This window comes from Salvelinus namaycush, chromosome 27 (assembly GCF_016432855.1).
Source record: "Salvelinus namaycush isolate Seneca chromosome 27, SaNama_1.0, whole genome shotgun sequence".
NCBI classification, from domain to species: Eukaryota; Metazoa; Chordata; class Actinopteri; order Salmoniformes; family Salmonidae; genus Salvelinus; species Salvelinus namaycush.
Genome location: NC_052333.1, coordinates 28,224,587 through 28,241,023, shown reverse-complemented (window position 1 = coordinate 28,241,023; position 16,437 = coordinate 28,224,587). Strand labels below are relative to the sequence as shown.

Genomic DNA, 16,437 nt, shown 5'->3' with positions numbered 1-16,437 from the left:
TTGATAACGTTCCCATCTTCTCTCTACGCAAAGAACGGAAAACTCCAAAAGTCCCAATAAACGTTGAATAATCTGATAAAACTCGGTTGAAAAAACATACTTTACGATGTTATTATCACATGTATCAAATCAAATCAGAGCCGGAGATATTAGCCGTGTATACCGAACGCTTATCAGAAGACAATATGGAGGTGCTTCGCGCGCCTAGGTAGAGAAAGGAAATTCCTGACCTGCCACTCCAAAAGCTCTTGTTCGACCTCAGATCAAGCTAGACACCCCATTCCACCTTCCACTGCCTGTTGACATCTAGTGGAAGGCGTATGAAGTGCATACATATCGATAAATATAAGCCAGTTGAATAGGCAGGCCCTGGAACAGAGCCTCGTTTTCAGATTTTTCACTTCCTGTATGGAAGTTTGCTGCAAAATGAGTTCTGTTTTACTCACAGATATAATTCAAACAGTTTTAGACACTTGAGAGTGTTTTCTATCCAATAGTAATAATAATATGCATATTGTATGATCTAGAATAGAGTACAAGGCAGTTTAATTTGGGAACGATTTTTTCCAAAGTGAAAATAGCGCCCCCCTATTGACAAGAAGTTTTTAAAGTCAGCAAAAGTCACTTCAAATGGACGGTATGGCACTACTCAAAACAAGTTTGGAATATTGTATTGGTACGGTCATTGTGAGTGTGTGTATCTGCATTGACTCACCATGTTACGTGTGGTTCCACATCCTCTGTGTATGTGTGTTCTCGTGCACACACGTGTGTGTGTATCTGCAATGACTCACCATGGTACGTGCGATTCCACATCCTCTTGGTGACGGTGTCCCCTCGCGGCCGGCCCCCTGCCTCTGTCATGGTCTCATTCAGGGCCTGAGAGTAAAGCATCACGCCGTCATAGAAGCCTCCTGCTATCAGGTTCATCTAGTTGAGAGAATGCCAAGAGTGTGCAAAGCTGTCATCAAGGCAAAGGGTGGCTATTTGAAGAATCTCAAATATAAAATATATTTTGACACTTTTTTGGTGACTACATGATTCCATGTGTGTTATTTCATAGTTTTGATGTCTTCACTACTATTCTAAAATGTAGAAAATAGTAAAAATAATGTAAAAACCCTTGAATGAGTAGTGTTCTAAAACTTTTGACCGGTAGTGTATACAGATAAATAAATACAGAAAAATTAAATGGAAGGCATTTGAACCAACTCTGGCACAAAGAGAAGATTCAAGTGTGAGACAGGCCTACAGTACACACAATATATATACATAAGTGCTATTTGCAATATAGGAGCTAAATATCTTTATATTTTAATTATAAGTCACCATTTTTCTTTTATTCCAGGCTTTATCAAAAAAATCCGCAAATGGAAATACACAATGGACAAAAAAACATTTCCGTTTCTCCTCATCACTCAGCCACATAATGCCAGGGTAAATCTGGTGGACTTTCTATAAGGACGAGCGTATACCGTGGTAGAAAAGGGAATAGAGAATAAAATTAATTTCATCCTCTATTTATCTGAGGTCACAAATTTTTTTTTAACCTTAATTTAACTAGGCAACTCAGTTAAGAACAAATTCTTATTTTCAATGACGGCCTAGGAACGGTGGCTTAACTGCCTTGTTCAGGGGCAGAACGACAGATTTTCACCTTGTCAGCTCAGGGATTCAATCTTGCAACCTTTCGGTTACTAGTCCAACACTCTAACCACTAGCCTACCTGCTGCCCCACAATAGTTACATCATCTTTCCTCTTCTATTTCACCATTATAACAACCTGTTTCAACACCCAGCAGCAATTTCCTTGATTTTACCTGTGCACATAGCGATCTCTTGCTTTTAGGTAAGTTGTACATAATATATCTCCCACATATACACTACATGACCAAAAGTATGTGGACACCTGCTCGTCGAACATCTCATTCTAAAATCATGGGCATTAATATGGAGTTGGTCCCCCCTTTGCTGCTATAACAGCCTCCACTCTTCTGGGAAGTCAAGATGTTGCAGGGACTTGCTTCCATTCAGCCACAAGAGCATTAGTGAGGTTGGGCATGGATGTTGGGTGATTAGGCTTGGCTCGCAGTCTGCGCTCCAATTCATCCCAAAGGTGTACAATGGGGTTGAGGTCAGGGCTCTGTGCAGGCCAGTCAAGTTCTTCCACACCGATTTCGACAAACCATTTCTCGCTTTGTGCATGGGGGTATTGTCATGCTAAAACAGGAAAGGGCCTTCCCCAAAATGTTGCCACAAAGTTGGAAGCACATAATCGTCTAGAATGTCATTGTATGCTGTAGCGTTAAGATTTCCCCCTCACTGGAACTAAAGGACCCAGCCCAAACCATGAAAAACAGCCCCAGACAATTATTCCTCCTCCACCAAACTTTACAGTTGGCACTATGCATTGGGGCAGGTAGCGTTCTCCTGGCATCCGCCAAACCCAGAATTGTCCGTCGGACTGCCAGATGGTGAAACTTGAGTCATCATTCCAGAGAACGCGTTTCCACTGCTTCAGAGTCCAATGGCGGCAAGCTTCACACCACTTTAGCCGAATCCACAAATTTGAAGGGGTGTCCACATACTTTTGTATATACAGTGTATTTACATGTTTGTGTGTGTGAGTGTGTGTGAGTCAGAGTCAAACACACGCCTGCATGTGAGTCTGTGTTTGTAACAACGACTGTGTGTTTGAAAGAGGTCAAGCTGACATAGGGATTTCCTGACCCTGAATGTAACTGTGTAACTATAACTATTATAGAATGCTTAGTACAGGCTCATAAGTCAAACCTTTATTTGTTTGTGTTAGAGACCAGACTAGGAGCTGCGATTGACACGTGTGGCCAAACTGGCCTTATATCCACATCACTCAGACATGGAGAAACGGGTCATATTCCCCTGTGGTTAGAACTGTCTAACCTCCCACTGTGGACATGGGACATCTGGAGAAGCCCTGCAAATTAAACTTGAAGATGCTTCAAATGGTCCACTGGAATATCCGCTGAGTACCTTCATATCTTTCAGTGAATCATCATTCCTGCTAAAAAAAAATTGGAAAACAATATTATTTTTAATTTCTCAGAGAAAGAGATTTTGATGTGTGCGTGGGGTTATTATCTGGAAGATCCACTTGTCTACAAGTTTCAGCCTCCTGGGAGAGGCAAATAGGTTTTTGGCTAAAATGTCCTGGTAATAGGTAAAGTTCCTGATGCCGTTGACCTTAACAAGAGCCCCAGGAACAGTGGAAGCAAAATAGCCCCAAAACATCAAAGATCCACCACCATATTTTACAGTTGGTCCTTTTCTGCTTATGCATCATTATTTCGACGTCAAACCCACCACTGGTGTGAATGCTTTTTGTATTACTTGTTAAACTAAATCTATTTCTCTTGGCAAGTGTATTAGTATAAAATAATATAATTTAAAAAACCATTTGGATCATACAAAGGCTTAGGTTGTCCAAAACAGTGGCCAGGTGGATTCATTTAAGTCTTATTCCAAATTTTGTTGTGTTACAGCCTGAATTCAATGCATTAAATGTATATTTTTTCTCACCCATCAACACACAATATCCCATAATGACAAAGTGAAAACATGTTTTAGAAATGTTTGCAAATTAAAAGAAAATGAAATACAGAAATCTCATTTACATAAGTATTCACACCCCTGAGTCAATACATATTGCAATCACCTTTGGCAGTGATTACAGCTGTGAGTTGTTTTGAGTAAGTCTTTGCACACCTGGATTGCACAATATTTGCCCATTATTCTTTAAGCTCTGTCAAATCATTTATTGACCAGGCCTTCCGAGTGGCGCAGCATTCTAAGGCACTGCATCGCAGTGCTTGAGGTGTCACTACAGCTCTGGGTTCGATCCTGGCTGTGACTGGGAGTCCCATAGGGCGGTGCACAATTGGCCCAGCTTTGTCTGGGTTAGGGGAGGGTTTGGCTGGGGGGATTTACTTGGCTCATTGTGCTTTATCGACTCCTTGTGGTGGGCCAGGTGCCTGCAGGCTGACCTCGGTTGTCAGTTGAATGGTGTTTCCTCTGACAGGTGGGTGTTAAGGAGTGTGGTGTGGCAGGTCATGTTTCAGAGGATGCATGACTTGACCTTTGCCTCTCCTAAGCCCATTGGGGAGTTGCAGTGATGAAACAAGATAGTAATTGGGGAGAAAAAGGGGGTATTTTTTTTTTTATTGATCATTGCTAGAAAGCCATTTTCAAGTCTTGCCATAGATTTTCAGGCCAATTTAAGTCAAAACTGTAACGAGGCCACTCAGGAACATTCAATGTTGTCTTGGAAAGCAACTCCAGTGTATATTTGGCCTTGTGTTTTAGGTTATTGTCCTGCTGAAAGGTGAATTTGTCTCCCAGTGTCTGTTGAAAAGCAGACTGAGCCATGTTGTCCTATATATGTGCTTAGCAGACAAATAAGTACATTATTATTGTAAAAAACTCCCTAGTCCCTGCCAATGACAAGCATACCCATAACATGATGCAGCCACCATCATGCTTGAAAATATGAAGAGTGTTACTCAGTTATGTGTTGTGTTGTGTTGGATTTGCCCCAAACACACCGCTTTGTATCCATGACGAAGTTCATTTCTTTGCCACATTTTTTTCAGTTTTACTTTAGTGCCTCAGTGTTCTCCTATCACAGCCATTAAACTCTAACTGTTTTAAAGTCACCGTTGGCCTCATGGTGAAATCCCTGAGCAGTTTCCTTCCTCTCAGGCAACTGAGGAAAGACGTCTGTATTTTTGTAGTGACAGGGTGTATTGATACCCCATCCAAAGTCTAATTAATAACATCACCATGCTCAAAGAGATATTCAATGTCTTCTTTTTAAAATCTTTTACCCATCTACCAATAAATGCCCTTCTTTGCGAGGCATTGAAAAACCGCGCTGGATTTTGTGGTTGAATCTGTTCTTGAAATTCACTGTTCGACAGAGGGACCTTACAGATAATTGTATGGGTGGGGTACTATCACGAATCAAGCTAAGACCCAAGTGCAGACTGTGTGAAGTAATTTTTTTTATTGTAACCACAGGGACAGGCAAACGACAGGTCAAGGCAGGCAGGGGTCGATAATCCAGAGTAGGGGCAAAGGTACAGGACGGCAGGCAGGCTCAGGGTCAGGGTCAGAGACAGGCAGTGGTCAGGCGTGCGGGTACAGGGTCAGGACAGGCAAAGGTCAAAAACCATGAGGACGAGAAAAAGAGAGACTAGGGGACCAAGGAGCTGATACAAAAACCGCTGGTTGACTTGACAAACAAGATGAACTGGCAACAGACAGACAGAAAACACAGGTATAAATACCCAGGGGATAAGCGGGGAAGATGGGCGACACCTGGAGGGGGGTGGAGAAAAGCACAAGGACAGGTGAAACAGATCAGGGCGTGACAGGTACAGAGATGAGGTAGTCATACATTTCTTTTAATGAATTAGTAAAATTGCCTAAAAACAAAATTCCACTTTGAAATTATGGGGTATTGTGTGTAGGCCAGTGACACAAAATGTCAATTGATTTTAAATGCAGGCTGTAACACAACAAAATGTGTGGAAAATAGAGGGGTGTGAATACTTTATAAAGGCATTGTATAGCTCAGTATTTGTATTTCTAAATTTTTTGTACAGTCTTTTTTGCTCATCTTTATAAAGGGTGCCAATAAATCTGGACCTGACCGTATGTCCATCCATCCTCCCACCAACCCAGCAGCAAACCTTAAAAACCAAGCAATGTTAACTAAAACATTGTCCACAAACTATATACCCACCCACCCATCCAACCAATGATTCATTCACACATTAATCAAACATAAGCAAACATGATGCTTATTTAGTCAGTTCTCTCCTCTGTCTGTTTATGTTTAAATTGCCCTTTTACTCTGTACACGTGGTGGGACCCTGTGTGTTTTTAATAAGTACAGTAGTGATGGGATTTTAGTGTCTCACGTTGCAGTAGGTATTTTGACAGATGCTCTCATTGTTGCCCACAGGTACCAAGGGATGAAGATGTGAAGGAGTTTAATGATACAACTATCTCCAAAGCATGCAGCGGTAGTTGTAGGGGTGAGAAAAATAACTTCCGATATGCGCATTTAAAGATTTGGGGGGGATGAAAGGCTTAGGTTGTCAAAAACAGTGGCCAGGTGGACTCTTTCAAGCCCAGTACAGACACATGGAAGAGAGAAAAATAAAGCTTGGGATATGGAGAGAGCTGAACAGAGAGATATCAGAGTAGCAGACATTGTTCATTGGCAAAAGAGAGACTGACAGACGGACGGACAGACAGACAGAGACAGACAGACAAAAGCCCAATTTATGTTAGAAAAGGCAAGTGTTGTCCTGGTGGGTCGCAGACAAAAGTGACGGCAAAGCAGACAAAATTAAGGGCATGTTGGTCACAGTGGAGTGGCACAGAAGAGTGTCTGCGATCCACCAGGACAAAACTTTCTTTTCTACCCTAGATTTGGCTTAAAGCTGCAATATGAAATTTTTTGGACGACCCAACCAAATTCACATAGAAATGTGAGTTATAGATTTGTCATTCTGGTTGAAAGCAAATCTAAGACACGATAGATCTGGTCCATGTGCAATATTTTTATGCTTCCTGTTATTACGTTTCGTTTTTGCGTATTTTACTTTCGATTTTGTACACCAGCGTCAAACAGCTGAAAATACAATATTTTTGGTTATTTCACAGCGGTTAAGATGGTACAATGATTGTCTACACATTGCTTGTTTTGTCACATACACTGAAATTAGGCAAACTATTCTAATTTTAGCAATCAGGAAATGGCGGAGCGATATCTTTATATTGCACCTTTAAAGGCCCATTGTGATTTCCCTGTGTTTTATATATACTTCCACACTATGAGGTTGGAATTATACTGTGAAATTGTGAAAATTATGATAATGCCCTTTTATTGTAAGAGCTGTTTGAAAAGACTGAATGTTTTGGTGGAATGGAGTTTTGGCCTGTCTGGTGACATCACGGTAAATTGGTTAAAAGACCAATAAGAAAGAGAGTTCCAAACCTCTCTGCCAATAACAGCTAGTTTTCACCTCCCCACTCAGGCCACTCCCAGACAATTCTAGCAACATTCTTGCTTGAGAAATTGCTCTTTGCAAAGAACTTCATTGTTACCCAGAAAGGATTTGACATTGAGATAAAAATGGCTCCATTGGACCTTTAACAGGCAGACAGACAGACAGACACAAGTACATGAGCTGGTCCCTGAGCGAACAACCGTCCCCACAGACCATCTCTCACTGGCTCTAACAAAGGTAGAGCCACCCACACCTCTCGTTCAGCACTTTAGCTGGCGCCACCCAGGGACGTTCAGTACCAATTTAAGCTCCCTTACAGAGGACACCCCTGAATATTAGCCAGGCAGCTCCATACACCCACACACCCCGTTAGCCACACAATCACTCTATTACCACCTACAATTCAAACAAAATAACAGCATTTATATACCTTTTTTTCCATAACCTTTTTATAACTCCCTTTTTCTCCCCAATTTTGTGATATCCAATTACTATCTTGTCTCATCACTGCAACTCCCCAACAGGCTCGGGAGAGGCAAAGGTCAAGTCATGCATCCTCCGAAACATGACCCGCCAAACCACACTCCTTAAAACCTCTTAAGGATCCGCCCCGTTTTTTCAATTTTCACCTAAAATGACATACCCAAATCTAACTGCCTGTAGCTCTGGACCTGAAGCAAGGATATGCATATTATTTTTATTTTTATTTCACCTTTATTTAACCAGGTAGGGCAGTTGAGAACAAGTTCTCATTTGCAACTGCAACCTGGCCAAGATAAAGCAAAGCAGTTCGACACATACAACAACACAGAGTTACACATGGAATAAACAAACATACAATCAATAATACAGTAGAAAAATCTATATACAGCATGTGCAAATGAGGTAGAATAAGAGAGGTAAGGCAATAAATAGGCCATGGTGGCGAAGTAATTACAATATGGCAATTAAACACTGGAATGGTAGGATGTGCAGAAGATGAATGTGCAAGTAGAGATAGGAGCAAGATAAATTAATAAATACAGTATGGGGATGAGGTAGATTGGATGGGCTATTTACAGATGAGCTATGTACAGGTGCAGTGATCTGTGAGCTGCTCTGACAGCTGGTGCTTAAAGCTAGTGAGCGAGATAAGAGTCTCCAGCTTCTGTGATTTTTGCAGTTCGATCCAGTCATTGGCAGCAGAGAACTGGAAGGAGAGGCGGTCAAAGGAAGAATTGGCTTTGGGGGTGACCAGTGAGATATACCTGCTGGAGTGCGTGCTACGGGTGGGTCCTGCTATGGTGACCAGTGATAAGGCAGGGCTTTACCTAGCAGAGACTTGTAGATGACCTGGAGCCAGTGGGTTTGGCGACGAGTATGAAGCGAGGGCCAGCCAACGAGAGCGTACAGGTCGCAGTGGTGGGTAATATATGGGGCTTTGGTGACAAAACGGATGGCACTGTGATAGACTGCATCCAATTTGTTGAGTAGACTGTTGGAGGCTATTTTGTAAATGACATCGCCGAAGTCGAGGATCGGTAGGATGGTCAGTTTTACGAGGGTATGTTTGGCAGCATGAGTGAAGGATGCTTTGTTGTGAAATAGGAAGCCGATTCTAGATTTAATTTTGGATTGGAGATGTTTAATGTGAGACTGGAAGGAGAGTTTACAGTCTAACCAGAAACCTAGGTATTTGTAGTTGTCCACATATTCTAAGTCAGAGCCGTCCAGAGTAGTGATGCTGGACGGGTGGGCAGGTGCGGGCAGCGATCGGTTGAAGAGCATGCATTTAGTTTTACTTGCATTTAAGAGCAGTTGGAGGTCACGGAAGGAGAGTTGTATGGCAATGAAGCTCATCTGGAGGTTAGTTAACACAGTGTCCAAAGAAGGGCCAGAGGTATACAGAATGGTGTCGTCTGCGTAGAGGTGGACCAAAGAATCACCAGCAGCGAGAGCGACATCATTGATGTATACAGAAAAGAGAGTCGGCCCGAGAATTGAACCCTGTGGCACCCCCATAGAGACTGCCAGAGGTCCGGACAACAGGCCCTCCAATTTGACATACTGAACTCTATCGGAGAAGTAGTTGGTGAACCAGGCGAGGCAATCATTTGAGAAACCAAGGCTGTTGAGTCTGTCAATAAGAATGCTGTGATTGACAAAGTCGAAAGCCTTGGCCAGGTCGATGAATACGGCTGCACAGTAATGTCTCTTATCAATGGCGGTTATGATGTCGTTTAGGACCTTGAGCGTGGCTGAGGTGCACCCATGACCAGCTCTGAAACCAGATTGCATAGCGGCAAAGGTACGGTGAGATTCGAAATGGTCGGTAATCTGTTTGTTAACTTGGCTTTCAAAGACCTTAGAAAGGCAGGGTAGAATAGATATAGCTCTGTAGGAGTTTGGGTCTAGAGTGTCTCCCCCTTTGAAAAGGGGGATGACCGCGGTAGCTTTCCAATCTATGGGAATCTCAGACGATACGAAAGAGAGGTTGAACAGGCTAGTAATAGGGGATGCAACAATTTTGGCAGATCATTTTAGAAAGAGAGGGTTCAGATTGTCTAGCCCGGCTGATTTGTAGGGGTCCAGATTTTGCCGCTCTTTCAGAACATCAGCTATCTGGATTTGGGTAAAGGAGAAGTGGGGGAGGTTTGGGCGAGTTGCTGTGGGGAGCGCAGGGCTGTTGACCGGGGTAGGGGTAGCCAGGTGGAAAGCATGGCCAGCCGTAGAAAAATGCTTATTGAAATTCTCAATTATTGTAGATTTATCAGTGGTAACAGTGTTTCCTAGTCTCAGTGCAGTGGACAGCTGGGAGGAGGTGCTCTTATTCTCCATGGACTTTACAGTGTACCAAAACTTTTTTGAGTTTGTGCAACAGGATGCAAATTTCTGCTTGAAAAAGCTAGCCTTAGCTTTCCTAACTGCCTGTGTATATTTGTTCCTAACTTCCCTGAAAAGTTGCATATCACGGGGGCTGTTCGATGCTAATGCAGAACGCCACAGGATGTTTTTGAGCTGGTCAAGGGCAGTCAGGTCTGGAGAGAACCAAGGGCTATATCTGTTCCTGGTTCTAAAGTTTTTGAATGGGGCATGCTTATTTAAGATAGTGAGGAAGGCACTTTTAAAGAATAACCAGGCATCCTCTACTGACGGGATGAGGTCAATATCCTTCCAGGATACCCGGGCCAGGTCGATTAGAAAGGCCTGCTCGCTGAGGTGTTTTAGGGAGCGTTTGACAGTGATGAGGGGTGGTTGTTTGACCGCAAACCCATTACGGATGCAGGCAATGAGGCAGTGATCGCTAAGATCTTGGTTGAAAACAGCAGAGGTGTATTTGGAGGGCAAGTTGGTTTGGATGATACCTATGAGGGTGCCCGCGTTTACGGATTTGGGGTTGTACTTGGTGGGTTCATTGATAATTTGTGTGAGATTGAGAGCATCAAGCTTAGATTGTAGGATGGCCGGGGTGTTAAGCATGTCACAGTTTAGGTCACCTAGCAGCACGAGCTCTGAAGATAAATGGGGGGCAATCAATTCACATATGGTGTCCAGGGCACAGCTGGGAGCAGAGGGTGGTCTATAGCAAGCGGCAACAGTGAGAGACTTGTTTCTGGAAAGATGGATTTTTAAAAGTAGAAGTTCGAATTGTTTGGGTACAGACCTGGAAATTAAGACAGAACTCTGTAGGCTATCTCTGCAGTAGATTGCAACACCGCCTGCTTTGGCAGTTCTATCTTGTCGGAAAATGTTATAGCTAGGGATGGAAATTTCAGGGTTTTGTGTGGACTTCCTAAGCCAGGATTCAGACACGGCTAGGACATCCGGGTTGGCAGAGTGTGCTAAAGCAGTGAATAAAACAAACTTAGAGAAGAGGCTTCTAATGTTAACATGCATGAAACCAAGGCTTTTACGGTTACAGAAGTCAACAAATGAGAGCACCTGGGGAGTAGGAGTGGAGCTAGGCACTGCAAGGCCTGGATTAACCTCTACATCACCAGAGGAACAGAGGAGGATTCTTGATACCATTTGAAAAGAAACACTTTGAAGTTTGTGGAAATGTGAAATGAATGTAGGAGAATATAACACATTAGATTTGATAAAAGATAATACAAAGCAAAAACCATGAGTTTTTTTGTATTTGTTTTGTACAATCATCTTTGAAAGGCCATAATGTATTATTCCAGCCCAGGTGCAATTTTGATTTTGGCCACTAGATGGCAGCACTGTACGTGCAAAGTTTTGGACTGATCCAATGAACCATTGGATGTAAGACTGCCCAAATGTGCCTAATTGGTTTATTAATTACTTTTCAAGTTCATAACTATGCACTCTCCTCAAACAATATCATGTTATTATTTCACTGTAATAGCTACTGTACATTGGACAGTGCAGTTAGATGAACAAGAAGTTAAGCTTTCTGCCAATATCAGAGACATCTATCTCCTGGTAAATTATGTTACTTACAACCTCATGCTAATCACATTAGCTCAACTGTCCCGGCAGGGGACCCACCGATCCTGTAGAGGTTAACACCTGCCTGCTTAACCCGGAAGACAGCCGCACCAATGTGTCGAAGGAAACACCGTTCAACTGACAACCGAAGTCAGCGGAGTCACTAGAGTGCAATGAGGGGCAATTGTGCACCGCCCTATGGGACTTCCGGTCACGGCCGGATTGGGATTGAACCTGGGTCTGTAGTGACACCTCAAGCAGTGCGATGCAGTGCCTTAGATAGCTGCGCCACTCGGGCGGCCGAGCATTTATATACCTTGACATGGTTTCACACAATGAATGTCTCACACAATTTGTGTAATCGACCAAACATTCCAATTTGTGTATTCAGGTGAAACTTGTCTACCGCATAAATGCAATGTGATCTAAAGATGCATGGAACTGCTTTCACGAGCTGACAAATCCACATAGATGTTTTGCCTGAACTTTAGCCTGTCTTATAGTGTAATAAGCAGGGCTGCCCAAGTACACTGTGCAATAATGGCTGCCATTTCTACATTAGGGTCCGTGTTGCTATGACAATCAGTATATCAGCAAATTTTCCCAAGTGCCAAATGGGAGGAGAAGCATTACTTTCTACCTTCCCTGGACTGCTGCTGCACTAATTAGTGACTGGCTTTCTAGCTTCCTAACTGAGGTGCCATTGATTGGGCTGAGACTAGAGACACTGGAGTGTGACACACAGCCCTGTCACTTGAATTAGCTTAGCCCAGCAGTAGCTATAAAGCAATAGTTTGTTATTTTCCATAAACAATATGATGCCGCAGACCTAAAAGACCCATAATCTTCCCAAGAGGAGATATGTAACTTTACAGGCTCCATATGATGGATACATCCCTGTTTCCAGTATAAAAACCTCTGTGGCATAACTTCAACCATCGAAAGCAAAGTTTGTGTGGAAAATTTACACTCCAGCAAGCCCAATAATACACTTAGAAAACAGGGTAACGGGACAGTTGTAAAAGTTATCGTGACACCTTGCAATCATGACGCAATACGCGTACCTGCACATGCAGACCGTACTTGCTACAAAGTTACAGAAAGCTAAACCAACAACCACACAAACTGAAATTGGATACATTGTAAACACAGGTCCAACGAGGAAAACACATAGCTTGCTAGCATTGATTTGTTTTTCCAGAGACTTACTTTTTGGAGCATCTGATGACCTAACGTGGTGTGATGAACATACAGTTCTCCGGTCCCCTCCGCCGCTATGCTGTCAAATCCTTCCACATGTTTCTAGTTTAATCCAGCTGTTTACAGCTACTGATATTTTTTTATTCAGTTGTCATATTGGCAGGTTTGCTAGCAACAAACTATTTAGCTAGCTTCTACCCTAGTGTTTGTTATGCAATTAACAGTCAGTGTCGACGAGTGTCCTGATGGGAAGGCAAACTTTTCTAGCTATGCCAGAGAAAATCGGCATTATCAGCTCATTGTTATGGATGTATTGAAAAGAATGTCAATAGAAAACGGCGTAAACAAATACAAATGCAGCTACTTTGCTGTTATTCTGGCTGCAGAGGCCTTGACTGCCTTGACTGTAACCGTAGCTAGTCGGCTAGCTAGCAAGCAAGGGATAAGAACTTTGCCATGAACATAATGAACGAACAACTGGGTCGTGTCCATAAATATCAAACTAATCGAACCAACGACTGGGTCGCGTCTCTAGCAACCGTCTCTAGCAACCAAGTATGAATTTGCTTATAAAAATGAAAATATCAATGTTTTTTTACGGGTAAATGTGTGCTTTAGTATTGTTTTCTTTGACAACTGTGGTATAAGTGAGATAAACGACTCCGTTCTGTACATTACCTTGGAAAAATTAACTCCACTGCGTCGTCCATTATTTCCAAGGTAATGTACAGAACGGAGGTGTTTATCTCTTACATAACCTATATTCTATTAGCATAGCCAAAAAGAGCACAGCTAACCATATATTATAGCAATGGTTACCAGAATTGCATGTCCCAACATGCAGAATTTAGCATTTAGGTGTAACATCTAAATCTGTTGTCAGACAACAGTCTAATAAAATTGTAATTATACTTGACAATCATAATTAGGGATTATGCAAAAAGTGCAAGGAAATTACCATTTCTAGATGTCCCACAGCGATTGCTGACTGACTTGAAAATATTGGAATTGAAATGTAACACGTACACTTAAAATTTGATAATTGCAAACAGGTTTCCTAAATCTAAACATTGAGAACCTGCAAATGTCATGCGGTTAAGGTAATTCTATGCTAGCAAATCCAAACTGAGCCAGAAGGCAAAACGCCAGAATGTTCATTCTCTACATTCTTACAAAAATGGGTTCCAAATGGGTTATTCGTCTGTCCACATAGGAGAATCCTTTTTGGTTCTAAGTAGAATAACTATTTTTGGTAGAACCCTTTCCACAGAGGGTTCTACCTAGTTCTAGAGAGCACCTTTCAAGAGTTCTGATTCAAAGCATAGAAGGGTAAAAACGATTTCAATCTTCACCTTTAATCAGCTCAGGAGGTGTGCCGGCCATCACTCTGTTGACTCCAATACAGTGTAAACAACCTGACACACATCACATTGTAGAACATCCCTATTGGCAAAGACTGAACCCAGCCTTTGTTTTTTTTAACATGAGATCCATTAGGACTGAGGGGAAATTATGAAAATTCTACAAGCTCTTGTCCCAGCAACCTTTGAAAGGTCATGCATTGTGAAGGCAGATAGAGGCGGTACAGTTTGGGCCCACATCGGTAACTGTGAGCCAGCAGATAAGCCGCAAGAAGCGATTCCATTTCTGTTGGTCTATGAGTCTGCCTGTGAATTTATCGGTGTTTGTACATCTAATAAAACAACTTTTTTTGTCTATTTAATTCTGTTTGTGGGTCTGAAGGAAGTACAATCCTTTCCAAAGTTGGATGTTCTTGAGTGTCCATCCTATGAATAAGAAAGACACCCTCTTTGTCTCTACCACTCTCCTGCCAATATCATATGCAGTTTTACTTTTACTGTCTTATTTCTACCTTCTTTCTATTCTGGTATCACCCTGCCTGTCAATCAATTTGTCAATCAACCAACAAGCAAGCAACCAATTGGCCATCCTCACTTACCAGCGAGTCTTCTACGGTGAAGTTGAACATGTTCATGGCGTCCGTCTTCAGGTTGGAAACAAACTCCTTGTACTCCGGGTTCTGTGGCTCTTTGTAGGTCAGGATCTTCACACTCTGTCAGGATAGATGAATGACAACCAGTCAGAAAAACGCAATAACATAACACATAACACACAGATTATACCATACACATTGCCATAGTCTCATGTTACATACAGCACAAACACTCATCAACTCCTGCGTCTCATTTTAATTAGAGGTTCACAGCGAATATGTGAAACCTATTGTTATTCTTAGATTTAAAAAAAATCCTGGACATGTTCAAATAACTCAAGCATAGATTGGTAACTTTTGTCTAATTTGGCACACATACACTAGAGCCCAAGACTTGGTCAAAAAGAATGCCACCCACCGATAGGCTTATAGGTGGCGCTGTAATAAGCAGGCTCACTTATTTTATTTATTTATTTATTCTTAACTAGGCAAGTCAGTTCAGAACAAATTCTAATTTACAATGACTGCCTGCCCCGGCCAAACCCGGACGACGCTGGGCCAATTGTGTGCCGCCCTATGGGACTCCCAATCATGGCCGGATGGGATACAACCAGGGACTGTAGTGATGGCTCTTGAAATGAGATGCAGTGCCTTAGACCGCTGCGCCACTCGGGAGGCCAAACACCCATATTGACCTAGAAACTTGAAATGTTGTATGTAGGTGTCTTTCCTCATGCTGAATAAATTAGTCTCAAGGACACATAAGGTCCGTCAGGATAAATATTCCTCCATCTTGGAAATTTTGGAAAACTTTTGAAAAACGTATTCTCATTAACCATACATCTCTTAACTTAGTTTGAGCTAAGGGATTGGTTAAGAGATGCTTGAGTTATTGATGAATCAGGAAATCAGACTTTACGTGTCCATTTAAATCCTTTGTAAATCCACTCCTTTGTAAATCCACTCCTTTGTAAATCCACTTCACACTTGAAATTTTTTAGGGGCATCAAAGATATTACCATGATGATCCATGTTAAGTTTGGCATTGATATCTTTCCTGGGTGGCGCAGTGGTCAAAAGCACTGCATCGCAGTGCTGAGGTGCAACTACAGCCTGGGGTTTGATCCCAGGCTGCGTCACAACTGGCTGGGACCGGGAGCCCCATAGAACGGCGCACAATTGGCCTAGCGATGTCCAGGGTAGGGGAGGGTTTGGCCGGTGGGGCTTTCCTTTGCTCATTGTGCTCTAGCAACTCCTTGTGACAGGGCCGCGCACCTGCAAGCTGACTCCGGTCGTCAGTCGAACTGTGTGTCCTTCCGACACATTGGTGCGGCTGACTTCTGGGTTAAGCGAGCATTGTGATAAGGCGGGTCATGTTTTGGAGGACGCATGACTTGACCGTTGCAGAGATGAGCCAAGGGATCTAATTCAGGGAGAAAACTGGGTAAAAAATATGCTTCTGGCCATACCATACCAGTGTGATAAGTACTGGGACGGGAGACCGCCTGGGAATACCAGGTGCCGTAAGCTAAAAAATAAATAAATAATCTAAAGCTTAAAATAAGGGTCGTTGGACTAAAAGTCAGATTCACTCCAAATTTGGTCTTTGTCCCTAAAGAGTTTGAGAAAATAAAGTTGATGCATTCAAAGATGATGATAAAAAGATTGTGGGTGCTGTTGTGTTAGACTTTTCAGAGTGGGCGGCAAGGAATAAGTTAGTCCCAAATATTTCTACAACTAAAAGCATTGTATTTGGGACAAATCATTCAACAAACCCTAAACCTCAACTAA

The 16,437-nt window shown here is 42.5% G+C and overlaps 1 protein-coding gene across 1 annotated transcript in view; it reads right to left on the bottom strand.

Annotated features, from left to right (window-relative positions):
* LOC120022684 (atrial natriuretic peptide receptor 1-like) overlaps window positions 1–16,437 on the bottom strand; it is a 116,322-nt gene that overhangs the window by 56,100 nt on the left and 43,785 nt on the right. Inside the window, exons 4-5 of the mRNA XM_038966668.1 lie at window positions 14,653–14,766; window positions 795–930 (exon numbers count right to left, since the gene is read on the bottom strand). Coding sequence (XP_038822596.1) covers window positions 795–930; window positions 14,653–14,766 — 250 coding nt within the window. The remainder of the gene's footprint in view (window positions 1–794; window positions 931–14,652; window positions 14,767–16,437) is intronic.